This window comes from Oncorhynchus kisutch, linkage group LG15 (genome assembly GCF_002021735.2).
Source record: "Oncorhynchus kisutch isolate 150728-3 linkage group LG15, Okis_V2, whole genome shotgun sequence".
Classification (NCBI taxonomy): Eukaryota; Metazoa; Chordata; class Actinopteri; order Salmoniformes; family Salmonidae; genus Oncorhynchus; species Oncorhynchus kisutch.
Window position 1 is genome coordinate 90,415,272 of NC_034188.2, and position 17,501 is coordinate 90,432,772.

Genomic DNA, 17,501 nt, shown 5'->3' on the forward strand with positions numbered 1-17,501 from the left:
GCTATATTACTGTTACTATAGTACTGTTACTATATTCCTGTTGCTATCGTACTGTTACTATAGTACTGTTGCTATGTGACTGTTACTATATTACTGTTACTATAGTACTGTTGCTATAGTACTGTTACTATATTACTGTTGCTATAGTACCGTTGCTATATTACTGCTTCTACATTACTGTTACTATGTGACTGTTACTATAGTACCGTTGCTATATTACTGTTACTATAGTACTGTTGCTATGTGACTGCTTCTATATTACTGTTACTATATTACTGTTGCTATAGTACTGTTACTATATTACTGTTACTATATTACTGTTGCTATAGTACTGTTGCTATATTACTGCTTCTACATTACTGTTACTATAGTACCGTTGCTATATTACTGTTACTATAGTACTGTTGCTATGTGACTGTTACTATATTACTGTTGCTATATTACTGCTGCTATATTACTGTTACTATAGTACTGTTGCTATGTGACTGTTACTATAGTACTGTTGCTATAGTACTGTTACTATGTGACTGTTACTATAGTACCGTTGCTATATTACTGTTACTATAGTACTGTTGCTATGTGACTGCTTCTATATTACTGTTACTATAGTACCGTTGCTATATTACTGTTACTATAGTACTGTTGCTATGTGACTGTTACTATATTACTGTTACTATATTACTGTTACTATAGTACCGTTGCTATATTACTGTTGCTATAGTACTATTACTATAGTACTGTTGCTATAGTACTGTTGCTATAGTACTGTTGCTATAGTAGTTACTATATTACTGTTGCTATAGTACCGCTGCTCTCTGCTGCTATGTGCCAACCAGGGGAATAGGGATGAGAGACAGACAAAACACAACACACCCGTGAGTGAGAAGACCACAAGACAGAGTGTCTGTGTTTTGGAGCCGGAGGTCAAGGTAGACAGACAGACAACACTGTCCATGTGTCTGTCTATCTGAGAAGAGGTGTGTTTTATGGCTTGTTTGGGGGGGAAGACAACCCTGTCAGACTAAACAGTAGCTAAACATTGTTGCTGCCAGTCAGGGAGGGGGACAGGAGGGGGTGTATAACAGGAACAGCAGTCTACCACCCCCACATCCCCTGGCCTTGGCTGAGGAACGTGGGAGAGACAGAGAGAGGGGAGGAGAGACAAATAGGGAGGGAGGGAGGGAGGGAGGGAGGGAGGGAGGGAGGGAGGGAGGGAGGGAGGGAGGGAGGGAGGGAGGGAGGGAGGGAGGGAGGGAGGGAGGGAGGGAGGGAGGGAGGGAGGGAGGGAGGGAGGGAGGGAGGGAGGGAGGGAGGGAGGGAAGGAAGGAAGGAAGGAAGGAAGGACAGAGGATAAGGAGAGGAAGGGAGGTGTGACCGTCAGTAAGAAAACATGTTGTAACAATGTATATAAACACAGGATATATGCATGTCTACGGTTGGACCAGGAGGCTAACATGAGTCAGGGACCCCTGGTTTACTTTTAACAGTCAGACTAATCTCTCTGTTGTAATGATTATCTCTGGTGTACTGTTAACAGTCAGACTAATCTCTCTGTTGTAATGATTATCTCTGGTGTACTCTGAGAAGCTGAACAGCATACATACAGGACCATTATGGGAAAAGTGTGCCCCCATGTGGACCTGACAGATAACTGCATCTTCAGTGGTTGTCAATTGGCTGGTGGTGATGGTGAGTCGTGGTAGAGAGGAAAAGGCGAAGAGAGAGGGTTTACTCTACCCCCCCACCCCAAATAATAAGAAAATAAGACCACGAGGTAAGACAGAGGAGGCTGCATGATAAACAGAGGAGGCTGCATGATAAACAGAGTCCAGTCTCTGTAAGACAGAGGAGGCTGCATGATAAACAGAGTCCAGTCTCTGTCAGACAGAGGAGGCTGCATGATAAACAGAGGAGGCTACATGATAAACAGAGTCCAGTCTCTGTAAGACAGAGGAGGCTGCATGATAAACAGAGTCTAGTCTCTGCCAGACAGAGGAGGCTGCATGATAAACAGAGGAGGCTACATGATAAACAGAGTCTAGTCTCTGCCAGACAGAGGAGGCTGCATGATAAACAGAGTCTAGTCTCTGCCAGACAGAGGAGGCTGCATGATAAACAGAGGAGGCTACATGGTAAACAGAGTCCAGTCTCTGTAAGACAGAGGAGGCTGCATGATAAACAGAGTCTAGTCTCTGCCAGACAGAGGAGGCTGCATGATAAACAGAGGAGGCTACATGATAAACAGAGGAGGCTACATGATAAACAGAGTCCAGTCTCTGTCAGACAGAGGAGGCTGCATGATAAACAGAGTCCAGTCTCTGTCAGACAGAGGATGCTGCATCCAAATACAACAAGTCACCATAATCAATAACAGAGAGAAAAGTGGACTGAACAACCTTCTTTTTAGTCATAAGCAGGAAGCAAGCCTTATTATGAAAATAAAACCCAATTTCAATTGAAACTTTGTCACAAGATTATCCACATGAACTTTAAAGGACAACTTGTCATCCAACCACATACCTTGGTATTTGTAGGATGACACTTTTCCAATAAGCCATCAGATGTGACAATGCTAAAGTTCTCTGGCAGAGTTCTAGCTCTGGTAAAAGGTCATGAACTTAGTTGTTTCTACATCCAAGACCAGTTTGAGACCATAAAGGGAGGCCTGCAGTGATTGAAAAGCAGTCTGCAGCTCTTCAACAGCCTGAACCAGAGAAGGAGCACATGAATATAGAACTGTATCATCTGCATATAGATGGAACGTTGCTGGTTGCATCCCATTTCCCAAATCATTGAGAACAACACAGGAGCTAGAATGGAACCCTGGGGCACCCCTTCATTAATCTCTAGACAACTAGACTTGTGATTGTCAGTATATAACACATTGTGTTCTGTCAGAAAGATTAGTTCCTAAACCAATTTACTGCCCCTTCACTGAGACCAATGTTACTGAGTCTAGCTAGCAACAATTCATGGTCATCTGAATCAAAGACATTTGATAAATCAACTTTAATCCACATTAATGCACTTTTTAATCATGTGCATTAACGATTTCATATATATATATAAAAAGGTGTGTGTGGTGCTTACTTGTAGAGAACAGGGCGGTCCTGCAAGGCCTCCATAGCCTGACTAAGCACTGGACTGATGTCACAGGACTCCTGGGTCAGACCACGGCACTCATCTAGAGCGAGGGAGAGAGAGAGAGAGAAAGAGAGAGAGAGAGAAAGCGAAAGAGCGAGAGATATATAGAGAGAAAGAGAGAGAGGGAGAGATTAGAATGTGTCAGTACTTAAATGCTAAATCTCTCAATATGGAGTGAATCCTACCTAGGTCACGCATCTATGTCAATGGGAGACTAAGTGAACACGTTAGCATCTACGTCAATGAGAGACTAAGTGAACACGTTAGCATCCACGTCAATGGGAGACTAAGTGAACACGTTAGCATCCACGTCAATGGGAGACTAAGTGAACACGTTAGCATCCACGTCAATGAGAGACTAAGTGAACACGTTAGCATCTACGTCAATGGGAGACTAAGTGAACACGTTAGCATCCACGTCAATGAGAGACTAAGTGAACACGTTAGCATCTACGTCAATGGGAGACTAAGTGAACACGTTAGCATCCACGTCAATGGGAGACTAAGTGAACACGTTAGCATCTACGTCAATGGGAGACTAAGTGAACACGTTAGCATCCACGTCAATGGGAGACTAAGTGAACACGTTAGCATCCACGTCAATGAGAGACTAAGTGAACACGTTAGCATCTACGTCAATGGGAGACTAAGTGAACACGTTAGCATCCACGTCAATGAGAGACTAAGTGAACACGTTAGCATCTACGTCAATGGGAGACTAAGTGAACACGTTAGCATCCACGTCAATGGGAGACTAAGTGAACACGTTAGCATCTACGTCAATGGGAGACTAAGTGAACACGTTAGCATCCACGTCAATGGGAGACTAAGTGAACACGTTAGCATCTACGTCAATGGGAGACTAAGTGAACACGTTAGCATCCACGTCAATGGAAGACTAAGTGAACACGTTACCATTAGGTTAGAATTCAGTCCATGAACCCAGTCGGTGTATGAATGAATGAAAGGATGGATGAATGAGTGCTCACTCTGTGTCCAGCGGTAGAGCTGTTCGTAGGACGTCTCCTGTAACACAGCCATCTGCTCCATGATGTCCAGCCTGGATGGGAGACACATTTAACAACTGGAATAAGAAAAGGCAATTGAGTTTCACAAACAGCGCATTCGGAAAGTATTCAGACCCCTTGACTTTTTCCCACATTTTGTTACGTTACAGCCTTCTTCTAAAATGGATTAAATTAAAAATTAAAATCCTCAGCAATCTACAAACAATACCCAAAATGACAAAGCAAAAATTGGTTTAGACATTTTAGCTAATTTATTCAAAGTAAAAACAGAAATACCTTATTTACATTATTATTCAGACCCTTTTACTATGTGACTCGAAATTGAGCTCAGGTGCATCCTGTTTCCATTGATCATCCTTAAATGTTTCTACAACTTGATTGGAGTCCACCTGTGGTAAATTCAATTGATTGGACTTGATTTGGAAAGGCACACACACCTGTCTATATAAGGTCCCACAATTGACAGTGCATGTCAGAGTAAAAACCAAGCCACAAGGTCGAAGGAATTGAGACAGGATTGTGTCGAGGCACAGATCTGGGGAAGGGTACCAAAACGTTTTACAGCATTGAATGTCCCCAAAAACACATTGGCCTCCAAATGCAAGAAGTTTGGAACCACCAAGACTCCTCCTAGAGCTGGCCGTCTGGCCAAACTGAGCAATCGGGGGAGAAGAACCCGATGGTCACTGACAGAGCTCCAGCGTTCCTCTGTGACGATGGCAGAACCTTACAGAAGGACAACAATCTCTGCAGCACTCCATCAATCAGGCCTTTATGGTAGAGTAACCAGACAGAAGCCACTCCTCAGTCAAAGGCACATGACAGCCTGTTTGGAATTTGCCAAAAGGCACCTAAAGAATCAAGATTCAACCAGATTCTCTAATCTGATGAAACCAATATTGAACTCTTTGGCCTGAATGCCAAGCGTCACGTCTGGAGGAAACCTGGCACCATCCCTACGGTGAACCATGGTGGTGGCAGCATCATGCTGTGGGGATGTTTTTCAGCGGCAGGGACTGGGAGAATAGTCAGGATCGAGGCAAAGCTGAACGGAGCAAATACAGAAAGATCCTTGATGAAAACCTGCTCCAGAGCGCTCAGGACCTCAGACTGGGGCGAAGGTTCACCTTCCAACAGGAAAACGACCCTAAGCACACAACCAAGACAATGCAGGAGTGGCTTCTGCACAAGTCTCTGAATGTTCTTGAGTGGCCCAGCCAGAGCCCAGACTTGAACCCGATCGAACATCTCTAGAGAGACCTGAAAAGAGCTGTGTGGCGACGCTCTCCATCCAACCTGACAGAGCTTGAGAGGATCTGCAGAGAAGAATGAGAGAAACTCCCCAAATACAGGTTTGTCAAGCTTGTTGCGTCATACCCAAGAAGACTCGAGGCTGTAATCACTGCCAAAGGCACTTCAACAAAGTACTGGGTGAAGAGTCTGAATACTTATGTAAATATGATTTTTCAGTTATCAAATTATCAAACAATTCTAAAAACCTGTTTTTGCTTTGTCATTATGGGCTATTGTGATGTCATTATGGGCTATTGTGATGTCATTATGGGCTATTGTGATGTCATTATGGGCTATTGTGATGCCATTATGGGCTATTGTGATGTCATTATGGGCTATTGTGATGTCATTATGGGCTATTGTGATGTCATTATGGGCTATTGTGATGTCATTATGGGGTATTGTGATGTCATTATGGGCTATTGTGATGTCATTATGGGCTATTGTGATGTCATTATGGGGTATTGTGATGCCATTATGGCCTATTGTGATGTCATTATGGGGTATTGTGATGTCATTATGGGCTATTGTGATGTCATTATGGGCTATTGTGATGCCATTATGGGCTATTGTGATGCCATTATGGGCTATTGTGATGTCATTATGGGGTACTGTGATGTCATTATGGGGTATTGTGATGTCATTATGGGCTATTGTGATGTCATTATGGGCTATTGTGATGCCATTATGGGCTATTGTGATGTCATTATGGGCTATTGTGATGTCATTATGGGCTATTGTGATGTCATTATGGGGTATTGTGATGTCATTATGGGGTATTGTGATGCCATTATGGCCTATTGTGATGTCATTATGGGGTATTGTGATGTCATTATGGGGTATTGTGATGTCATTATGGGGTATTGTGATGCCATTATGGCCTATTGTGATGTCATTATGGGCTATTGTGATGTCATTATGTGGTATTGTGATGTCATTATGGGGTATTGCGCATAGACAGGTAAAAAAAAATTGAATCAATTTTATAACAAGGCTGTAATGTAACAAAATGTGGAAAAGGGGAAGGGGTCTGAATACTTTCTGAATGCTCTGTATATACAGTTTGTCTCTCACCCTGCAGTCTGCTGGTTGGTCCTCAGGAGAATCCTGACATCTTCATGGATGTTCTTCACTCTGCTCAGAGCCTTGAAGAAGTCCTCCGTGATGGGTGCGTCTCTTACCCCTCGTAGTGTGTCCATCTCTTCAGAGGACAGCTGGAACTTAGACAGGAAGGCCTGAGCCACCTGGGACCGCACCTCTAAACGATGACTGGGAGGAGATAACGACAATTTTAGACTTAGTAAAAGAGGCTTTAGTTTCAGCCCAGCCTTAACACACACATCTGGGGGGGGGGGGGGCCTTGATGATCACAGTTGATTAGTTCTGACTGGACAAAAAGCCTGCACACACTCTGGGATCACGGAAACAAAGAAAGAAAGGAGAATGAGTCAGTGTGACCAAGGAGATGTAATGTTTCAAACTAACACTAGGTGGCAGTCACACACCTTTAATAGCAGCACAACCTTCGACACTGGCTGAATTACAGTAGCAGGAGGTGAAACAGTGACTGAATTACAGTAGCAGGAGGTGAAACAGTGACTGAATTACAGTAGCAAGAGGTGAAACAGTGACTGAATTACAGTAGCAGGAGATGAAACAGTGACTGAATTACAGCAGGAGGTGAAACAGTGACTGAATTACAGTAGCAGGAGGTGAAACAGTGACTGAATTACAGTAGCAGGAGGTGAAACAGTGACTGAATTACAATAGCAGGAGGTGAACCAGTGGCTGAATTACAGTAGCAGGAGGTGAACCAGTGACTGAATTACAGTAGCAGGAGGTGAAACAGTGACTGAATTACAGTAGCAGGAGGTGAAACGGTGACTGAATTACAGTAGCAAGAGGTGAAACAGTGACTGAATTACAGTAGCAAGAGGTGAAACAGTGAATGAATTACAGTAGCAGGAGGTGAAACGGTGACTGAATTACAGTAGCAGGAGGTGAAACGGTGACAGAGACGGAGAAAGGAATCATGGGAATAGAGAAAGAGCAACACGACAGAGAAAGGCTCTGGCCAAGTCTAGGACTCAATCAGCAGCGACAAAAAAAGAGCAGATCCACTGTGTTTCAATGGATCCCTAGTGCACTACTTTCCACCAGGGCTCATAGGGGTTTGGTCAAAAGTAGTGCACTACTTTCCACCAGGGCTCAAAGGGTTGTGGTCAAAAGTAGTGCACTACTTTCCACCAGGGCTCATAGGGTTGTGGTCAAAAGTAGTGCACTACTTTCCACCAGGGCTCATAGGGTTGTGGTCAAACGTAGTGCACTACTTTCCACCAGGGTTCATAGGGTTGTGGTCAAAAGTAGTGCACTACTTTCCACCAGGGCTCATAGGGTTGTGGTCAAAAGTAGTGCACTACTTTCCACCAGGGCTCATAGGGTTGTGGTCAAAAGTAGGAAACTACTTTCCACCAGGGCTCATAGGGTTGTGGTCAAAAGTAGTGCACTACATTCCACCAGGGCTCATAGGGTTGTGGTCAAAAGTAGTGCACTACTTTCCACCAGGGCTCATAGGGTTGTGGTCAAAAGTAGTGCACTACTTTCCACCAGGGCTCATAGGGTTGTGGTCAAACGTAGTGCACTACTTTCCACCAGGGTTCATAGGGTTGTGGTCAACAGTAGTGCACTACTTTCCACCAGGGCTCATAGGGTTGTGGTCAGAAGTAGTGCACTACTTTCCACCAGGGCTCATAGGGTTGTGGTCAAAAGTAGTGCACTACTTTCCACCAGGGCTCATAGGGTTGTGGTCAAAAGTAGTGCACTACTTTCCACCAGGGCACATAGGGTTGTGGTCAAAAGTAGTGCACTACTTTCCACCAGGGCTCATAGGGTTGTGGTCAAAAGTAGTGCACTAATGTAGGGAATGGCCTTTTGGGACACGGCCCTATCCCTGTGGCTTCCTCCAAACAATAGGAACCACGGCAACCACCCTAGTCAGGGAGGGAACTGTCACAGTCCATAATGACAACTCTGGGCCTCTCTCTTTCTCCCCCTCTGTCCATACCACCTAGCTTCTCTCTTTCTCTCCCTCTGTCCATACCACCTAGCTTCTCTCTTTCTCTCCCTCTGTCCATACCACCCAGCTTCTCTCTCTCCCTTTTCTTTCTCTAACAATCCCTCTGTCCCACTCGTTCTTCCTCTCTCCCATTCCCCCTCTCGTTCTTCCTCTCTCCCATTCCCCCTCTCGTTCTTCCTCTCTCCCATTCCCCCTCTCGTTCTTCCTCTCTCCCATTCCCCCTCTCGTTCTTCCTCTCTCCCATTCCCCCTCTCGTTCTTCCTCTCTCCCATTCCCCCTCTCGTTCTTCCTCTCTCCCGTTCCCTCTCTCGTTCTTCCTCTCTCCCGTTCCCCCTCTCGTTCTTCCTCTCTCCCATTCCCCCTCTCGTTCTTCCTCTCTCCCATTCCCTCTCTCGTTCTTCCTCTCTCCCATTCCCCCTCTCTCCCATTCCCCCTCTCGTTCTTCCTCTCTCCCGTTCCCTCTCTCGTTCTTCCTCTCTCCCGTTCCCCCTCTCGTTCTTCCTCTCTCCCATTCCCCCTCTCGTTCTTCCTCTCTCCCATTCCCTCTCTCGTTCTTCCTCTCTCCCATTCCCCCTCTCTCCCATTCCCCCCTCTCGTTCTTCCTCTCTCCCATTCCCTCTCTCTCCCATTCCCCCTCTCGTTCTTCCTCTCTCCCATTCCCCCTCTCTCCCATTCCCCCTCTCGTTCTTCCTCTCTCCCATTCCCCCTCTCGTTCTTCCTCTCTCCCATTCCCCCTCTCGTTCTTCCTCTCTCCCATTCCCCCTCTCGTTCTTCCTCTCTCCCATTCCCCCTCTCATTCTTCCGCTCTCCCATTCCCCCTCTCGTTCTTCCTCTCTCCATTCCCCCTCTCGTTCTTCCTCTCGTTCTTCCTCTCTCCCATTCCCCCTCTCGTTCTTCCTCTCTCCCATTCCCCTTCTCGTTCTTCCTCTCTCCCATTCCCCCTCTCGTTCTTCCTCTCTCCCATTCCCCCTCTCGTTCTTCCTCTCTCCCATTCCCCCTCTCTCCCATTCCCCCTCTCGTTCTTCCTCTCTCCCATTCCCCCTCTCGGTCTTCCTCTCTCCCATTCCCCCTCTCGGTCTTCCTCTCTCCCATTCCCCCTCTCGGTCTTCCTCTCTCCCATTCCCCCTCTCTCCCATTCCCCCTCTCGTTCTTCCTCTCTCCCATTCCCCCTCTCGTTCTTCCTCTCTCCCATTCCCCCTCTCTCCCATTCCCCCTCTCGTTCTTCCTCTCTCTCGTTCTTCCTCTCTCCCATTCCCCCTCTCGTTCTTCCGCTCTCCCATTCCCCCTCTCGTTCTTCCTCTCTCCCATTCCCCCTCTCGTTCTTCCTCTCTCTCGTTCTTCCTCTCTCCCATTCCCCCTCTCGTTCTTCCGCTCTCCCATTCCCCCTCTCGTTCTTCCTCTCTCCCATTCCCCCTCTCGTTCTTCCTCTCGTTCTTCCTCTCTCCCATTCCCCCTCTCTCCCATTCCCCCTCTCGTTCTTCCTCTCTCCCATTCCCCCTCTCGTTCTTCCTCTCTCCCATTCCCCCTCTCTCCCATTCCCCCTCTCGTTCTTCCTCTCTCCCATTCCCCCTCTCGTTCTTCCTCTCTCCCATTCCCCTCTCGTTCTTCCTCTCTCCCATTCCCCCTCTCGTTCTTCCTCTCTCCCATTCCCCCTCTCTCCCATTCCCCCTCTCGTTCTTCCTCTCTCCCATTCCCCCTCTCTCCCATTCCCTCTCTCGTTCTTCCTCTCTCCCATTCCCTCCATATTTCTCTCCCTTCCACTGAAACCCTACCCAGCTCTACAGATCCAAATCCCCACCCTGTCTAGGTTCAGCCACAGCGTGGACCGTACAATGTTATATTACAGAGAAATTAAAATTCTCGTGATTATGTCTGCTTCCTTTTCCCTTAATAGCACGTTTCACAACCAGAAAACAACTTTAACCTTTAACCTTTGGGTTACCAGTCCAACTCTCTATCCACTAGATGTTATGTTTATATCTGAAAAAATAAAACCTTTAGGCCTATATTAGTCAACCAAATGATGAAATATTCCAATGCTATTTAATATCTAAATATTGCTGGAGGGGGTTCCCCCAAAGGAACTGGGAAGTATGATGTAATATCCTGCGGCAGAGTGAGTTATAGGGGAAATAACTTCACCAGATGAGTTGCATTTTAAATTCAGGAGACAAGTCTGGAAACATTCTATGGAAACCAATATCTAAGGTATATCTCTCTAAAAACAGCATCTGGGTCTATATCTCTAATGTTACATCATCTGGGTCTATATCTCCATAAAAACATTATCTGGGTCTATATCTCTAATGTTACATCATCTGGGTCTATATCTCTCTAAAAACAGCATCTGGGTCTATATCTCTAATGTTACATCATCTGGGTCTATATCTCCATAAAAACATTATCTGGGTCTATATCTCTAATGTTACATCATCTGGGTCTATATCTCTCTAAAAACAGCATCTGGGTCTATATCTCTAATGTTACATCATCTGGGTCTATATCTCCATAAAAACATTATCTGGGTCTATATCTCCATAAAAACATTATCTGGGTCTATATCTCTCTAAAAACAGCATCTGGGTCTATATCTCTCTAATGTTACATCATCTGTGTCTATATCTCTCTAAAAACAGCATCTGGGTCTATATCTCTCTAATGTTACATCATCTGGGTCTATATCTCTCTAAAAACAGCATCTGGGTCTATATCTCTCTAATGTTACATCATCTGGGTCTATATCGCTCTAATATTACATCATCTGAGTCTATATCTCCTTAAAAACATTATCTGGGTCTATATCTCTCTAATGTTACATCATCTGGGTCTATATCTCTATACTGTTACATCATCTGGGTCTATAGCATAATCTGGGTCGATATCTCTATACGTTACATCATCTGGGTCTATATCTCTATACTGTTACACCATCTGGGTCTATATCTCTATATGGTTACATCATCTGGGTCTATATCTCTATAATGTTACATCATCTGGGTCTATATCTCTATATAATGTTACATCATCTGGGTCTATATCTCTATAATGTTACATCATCTGGGTCTATATCTCTATAATGTTACATCATCTGGGTCTATATCTCTATAATGTTACATCATCTGGGTCTATATCTCTATATAAGGTTACATCATCTGGGTCTATATCTCTATACTGTTACACCATCTGGGTCTATATCTCTATACTGTTACATCATCTGGGTCTATATCTCTATACTGTTACATCATCTGGGTCTATATCTCTATAATGTTACATCATCTGGGTCTATATCTCTATACTGTTACATCATCTGGGTCTATATCTCTATATGGTTACACCATCTGGGTCTATATCTCTATACTGTTACATCATAACGTTGGACTTCAGGCTATTACAAACAGCTTTGTTCTGTGACATCCAATACTTCCTTCAGTCAGGTACAGTTTAAGGATTCTTTCTGTGCAGGTTCTCTCTAGGATGTCATGTCTGGGAGTGATGAGACATTCCTGAACCTGCTGAGGCATCAGCCCCGGAAGAGGGGATCTCTCGCTCTCTCTCTCTCTCAAAGATAAGAGAGACTTCATTTCACCATTTAGTAATTTCACCATTTATTAGTTCTCTGGCAGTGGAGCTGAAGCACCCAAGCCATCTCATCTTAACACGCAAAGATAGATCGCTAACTTTTGGAAGGGTAGGGTACAGCCCAATCACGGCTTCGTCCTTAATGGCACCCAATTCACTATGGACCTTGGCCAAATGAAGTGAACAAAAAGTAGGGAAGGGTGCCATTTGGGATGAAGCACCTCCTTCACCTGGAGGGCTTCAGTAATAAAGACAGTAACACTGTCAAGGCCTAAAGCTAACTTGTCAGTTAGGTAGTGAAAACCCCCCCAGCCCTCAGGTGCAACGACTGAATACCTGAACTACCTTAGATTCCACAGAAAATATTTCAACATGATATAGGTCTACTAGACAACATGATATAGGTCTACTACAGCTACACAATATAGGTCTACTACATCCACATGATATAGGTCTACTACATCAACATGATATAGGTTTACTAGACAACATGATATAGGTCTACTACATCAACATGCTTTAGGTCTACTACATCAACATGATATAGGTCTACTACATCAACATGATATAGGTTTACTAGACAACATGATATAGGACTACTACATCAACATGCTATAGGTCTACTACATCAACATGATATAGGTTTACTAGACAACATGATATAGATCTACTACATCAACATGATACAGGTCTACTACATCCACATATAGGTCTACTACATCAACATGATATAGGTCTACTACATCAACATGATATAGGTCTACTACATCAACATGATATAGGTTTACTAGACAACATGATATAGATCTACTACAGCTACATGATACAGATCTACTAGACAACATGATATAGGTCTACTACATCAACATGATATAGTTCTACTACATCAACATGATATAGGTCTACTACATCAACATGATATAGGTCTACTACATCAACATGATATAGGTTTACTAGACAACATGATATAGATCTACTACAGCTACATGATACAGATCTACTAGACAACATGATATAGGTCTACTACATCAACATGATATAGTTCTACTACATCAACATGATATAGGTCTACTACATCAACATGATATAGGTCTACTACATCAACATGATATAGGTTTACTAGACAACATGATATAGGTCTACTACATCTACATGATACAGGTCTACTAGACAACATGATATAAGTCTACTACATCCACATGATATGGGTCTACTACATCTACATGATATAGGTCTACTACAGCTACATGATATAGGTCTACTAGACAACGTGATATAGGTCTACTACAGCTACACGATATAGGTCTACTACATCAACATGATATAGGTCTACTAGACAACATGATATAGGTCTACTACAGCTACATGATATAGGTCTACTAGACAACATGATATAGTTCTACTAGACAACATGATATAGGTCTACTACAGCTACACGATATAGGTCTACTACATCAACATGATATAGGTCTACTAGACAACATGATATAGGTCTACTAGACAACATGATATAGGTCTACTAGACAACATGATATAGGTTTACTAGACAACATGATATAGGTCTACTAGACAACATGATATAGATCTACTAGACAACATGATATGGGTCTACTACATCAACATGATATAGGTCTACAACATCAACATGATATAGGTCTATTACAGCTACATGATATAGGTATACTACAGCTATATGATATAGGTCTACATCCACATGATATAGGTCTACTACATCCACATGATATAGGTCTACTACAGCTACATGATATAGGTCTACTACAGCTACATGATATAGGTCTACTACAGCTACATGATATAGGTCTACTACAGCTACATGATATAGGTCTACTACAGCTACATGATATAGGTCTACTACAGCTACATGATATATGTCTACTACATCCACATGATATAGGTCTACTACATCCACATGATATAGGTCTACTAGACAACATGATATTGCAGCTACATGATACAGGTCTACTACATCTACATGATATAGGTCTACTACAGCTACATGATATAGGTCTACTACAGCTACATGATATAGGTCTACTACATCCACATGATATAGGTCTACTACATCCACAAGATACAGGTCTACTACATCCACATGATACAGGTCTACTAGACAACATGATATAGGTCTACTACATCAACATGATATAGGTCTACTACAGCTACCTGATATAGGTCTACTACAGCTACCTGATATAGGTCTACTACAGCTACATGATATAGGTCTACTACAGCTACATGATATAGGTCTACTACAGCTACATGATATAGGTCTACTACATCCACATGATATAGGTCTACTACATCCACAAGATACAGGTCTACTACATCCACATGATACAGGTCTACTAGACAACATGATATAGGTCTACTACATCAACATGATATAGGTCTACTAGACAACATGATATAGGTCTACTACAGCTACCTGATATAGGTCTACTACAGCTACCTGATATAGGTCTACTACAGCTACATGATATAGGTCTACTACAGCTACATGATATAGGTCTATTAGACAACATGATATAGGTCTACTACATCAACATGATATAGGTCTACTAGACAACATGATATAGGTCTACTACATCCACATGATATAGGTCTACTAGACAACATGATACAGGTCTACTAGACAACATGATATAGGTCTATTACATCCACATATAGGTCTACTAGACAACATGATACAGGTCTACTAGGCTACTATGTGTCTAATCCTGGCTTCAAGAGTGCCACCTGCCGACATCTCCATTGTAAGCTTTTTAAAGTGTAAAATAACGTCGTTACAAGAGTAACCTAATTACCTTGGTGTAAGAGCAACTAAATGTAAGAGGTTCTCTCTTCAATCCCCAAGTTCATACTGGCTTGTACCGTAAATCATCAACTGTCATTGTTACTACCTCTGTCTGTCTGTGTGTGTGTGTGTGTGTGTGTGTGTGTGTGTGTGTGTGTGTGTGTGTGTGTGTCTCCATGCAAGCCCACACAGAGGTCCCAACCTAATTAACAGTATCAGATAAGTAATTGCTCGGGCCTCTCCGACAGTACAGTCAGTCCAGCATATAACCTCCCCCATCACACACACGCCAAGCCGACCGTATACTGCTGTCGTCCACAATGTGTACGCAGCTTAACTACCAGACCTACGCTAGGGCCACGTGTTAACCTACCTAATGATGTAGGTCTACTACATGATATAGGTCTACTACATGATATAGGTCTACTACATGATATAGGTCTACTAGACAACATGATATAGGTCTACTACATGATATAGGTCTACTACATGATATAGGTCTACTAGACAACATGATATAGGTCTACCACATCCTATAGGTCTACTAAATGATATAGGTATACTACATGATATAGGTCTACTACATGATATAGGTCTACTACATGATATAGGTCTACTACATGATAGAGGTCTACTAGACAACATGATATAGGTCTACTACATGATATAGGTCTACTAGACAACATGATATAGGTCTACTAGACAACATGATATAGGTCTACTACATGATATAGGTCTACTAGACAACATGATACAGGTCTACTACATCCACATGATATAGGTCTACTACATCCACATGATATAGGTCTACTAGACAACATGATATAGGTCTACCACATCCTATAGGTCTACTACAGCTACATGATATAGGTCTACTACATCTACATGATATAGGTCTACTAGACAACATGATATTACAGCTACATGATATAGGTCTACTAGACAGCATGATATAGGTCTACTACATCTACATGATACAGGTCTAAACCAGCTACATGATATAGGTCTACTACATCTACATGATATAGGTCTACTAGACAACATGATATAGGTCTACCAGACAACATGATATAGGTCTACTACAGCTACATGATACAGGTCTACTACATCCATATGATATAGGTCTACTACATCCACATGATACAGGTCTACTACATCCACATGATACAGGTCTACTACATCCACATGATACAGGTCTACTACATCTTTTTTTTAACCTTTATTTTACTAGGCAAGTCAGTTAAGAACAAATTCTTATTTTCAATGACGGCCTAGGAACAGTGGGTTAACTGCCTGTTCAGGGGCAGAACGACAGATTTTGTACCTTGTCAGCTCGGGGATTTGAACTTGCAACCTTTCGGTTACTAGTCCAATGTTCTAACCACTAGCCTACACTGCCGCCCCATCTACATGATACATGTCTACTAGACGACATGATATAGGTCTACTACATCCACATGATACAGGTCTACTACATCCACATGATATAGGTCTACTAGACAACATGATATAGGTCTACCAGACAACATGATATAGGTCTACTACAGCTACATGATACAGGTCTACTACATCCACATGATACAGGTCTACTACATCCACATGATACATGTCAACTAGACAACATGATATAGGTCTACTACATCAACATGATATATGTCTACCAGACTACATCCTATAGGTCTACTACATATACATGATATAGGTCCACCAGGCCACATGATATAGGTCTACCAGGCCACATGATATAGGTCTACCAGGCCACATGATATAGGTCTACCAGGCCACATGATATAGGTCTACCAGGCCACATGATATAGGTCTACCAGGCCACATGTTATAGGTCTACCAGGCCACATGATATAGGTCTACCAGGCCACATGATATAGGTCTACTAGGCTACAAAGGCTGGCTGTCTCAGCTACACACATCTCGATCTCCAACATCGTTATGTTTGGAGGAAAAAGGGGGAGGCTTGCAAGCCGTGAAGCACGGGGGTGGCTCCATCATGTTTCGGGGGTGCTTTTCTGCAGGAAGGCCTGATGCACTTTACAAAATAGATGGCATCGTGAGGATGGTAAAATTATGTGGATATATTGAAGCAACATCTCAAGATGTCAGTCAGGAAGTTAAAGCTTGGTCGCAAAGGGGTCTTCCAAATGGACAATGACCCCAAGCATACTTCCAAAGTTGTGGCAAAATGGCTTAAGGACAACAAAGTCAAGGTATTGGAGAGGCCATCACGAAGCCCTGACCTCAATCCCATAGAAAAATAGTGGTCAGAACTGAAAAAGTGTGTGTGAGCAAGGAGGCCTACAAACCTGACTCAGTTACACCAGCTCTGTCAGGAGGAATGGGCCAAAATTCACCCAATTTATTGTGGGTAGCTTGTGGAAGGCTACCAGAAACGTTTGACCAAAGGTAAACAATTTAAAGGCAATGCTACCAAATACTACTTGAATGTATGTAAACTTCTGACCCACTGGGAATGTGATGAAAGAAACAAAAGCTGAAATAAATCATAATTTCACAAAACAAGTTGTTCGGGGTAGGCAGGTCCAAAAGTAAA

The 17,501-nt window shown here is 43.1% G+C and overlaps 1 protein-coding gene across 1 annotated transcript in view; it reads right to left on the bottom strand.

Moving 5' to 3' along the window:
* cog6 (component of oligomeric golgi complex 6) overlaps window positions 1-17,501 on the bottom strand; it is a 121,432-nt gene that overhangs the window by 72,242 nt on the left and 31,689 nt on the right. Inside the window, exons 5-7 of the mRNA XM_031791283.1 lie at window positions 6,540-6,734; window positions 4,134-4,204; window positions 3,091-3,184 (exon numbers count right to left, since the gene is read on the bottom strand). Coding sequence (XP_031647143.1) covers window positions 3,091-3,184; window positions 4,134-4,204; window positions 6,540-6,734 — 360 coding nt within the window. The remainder of the gene's footprint in view (window positions 1-3,090; window positions 3,185-4,133; window positions 4,205-6,539; window positions 6,735-17,501) is intronic.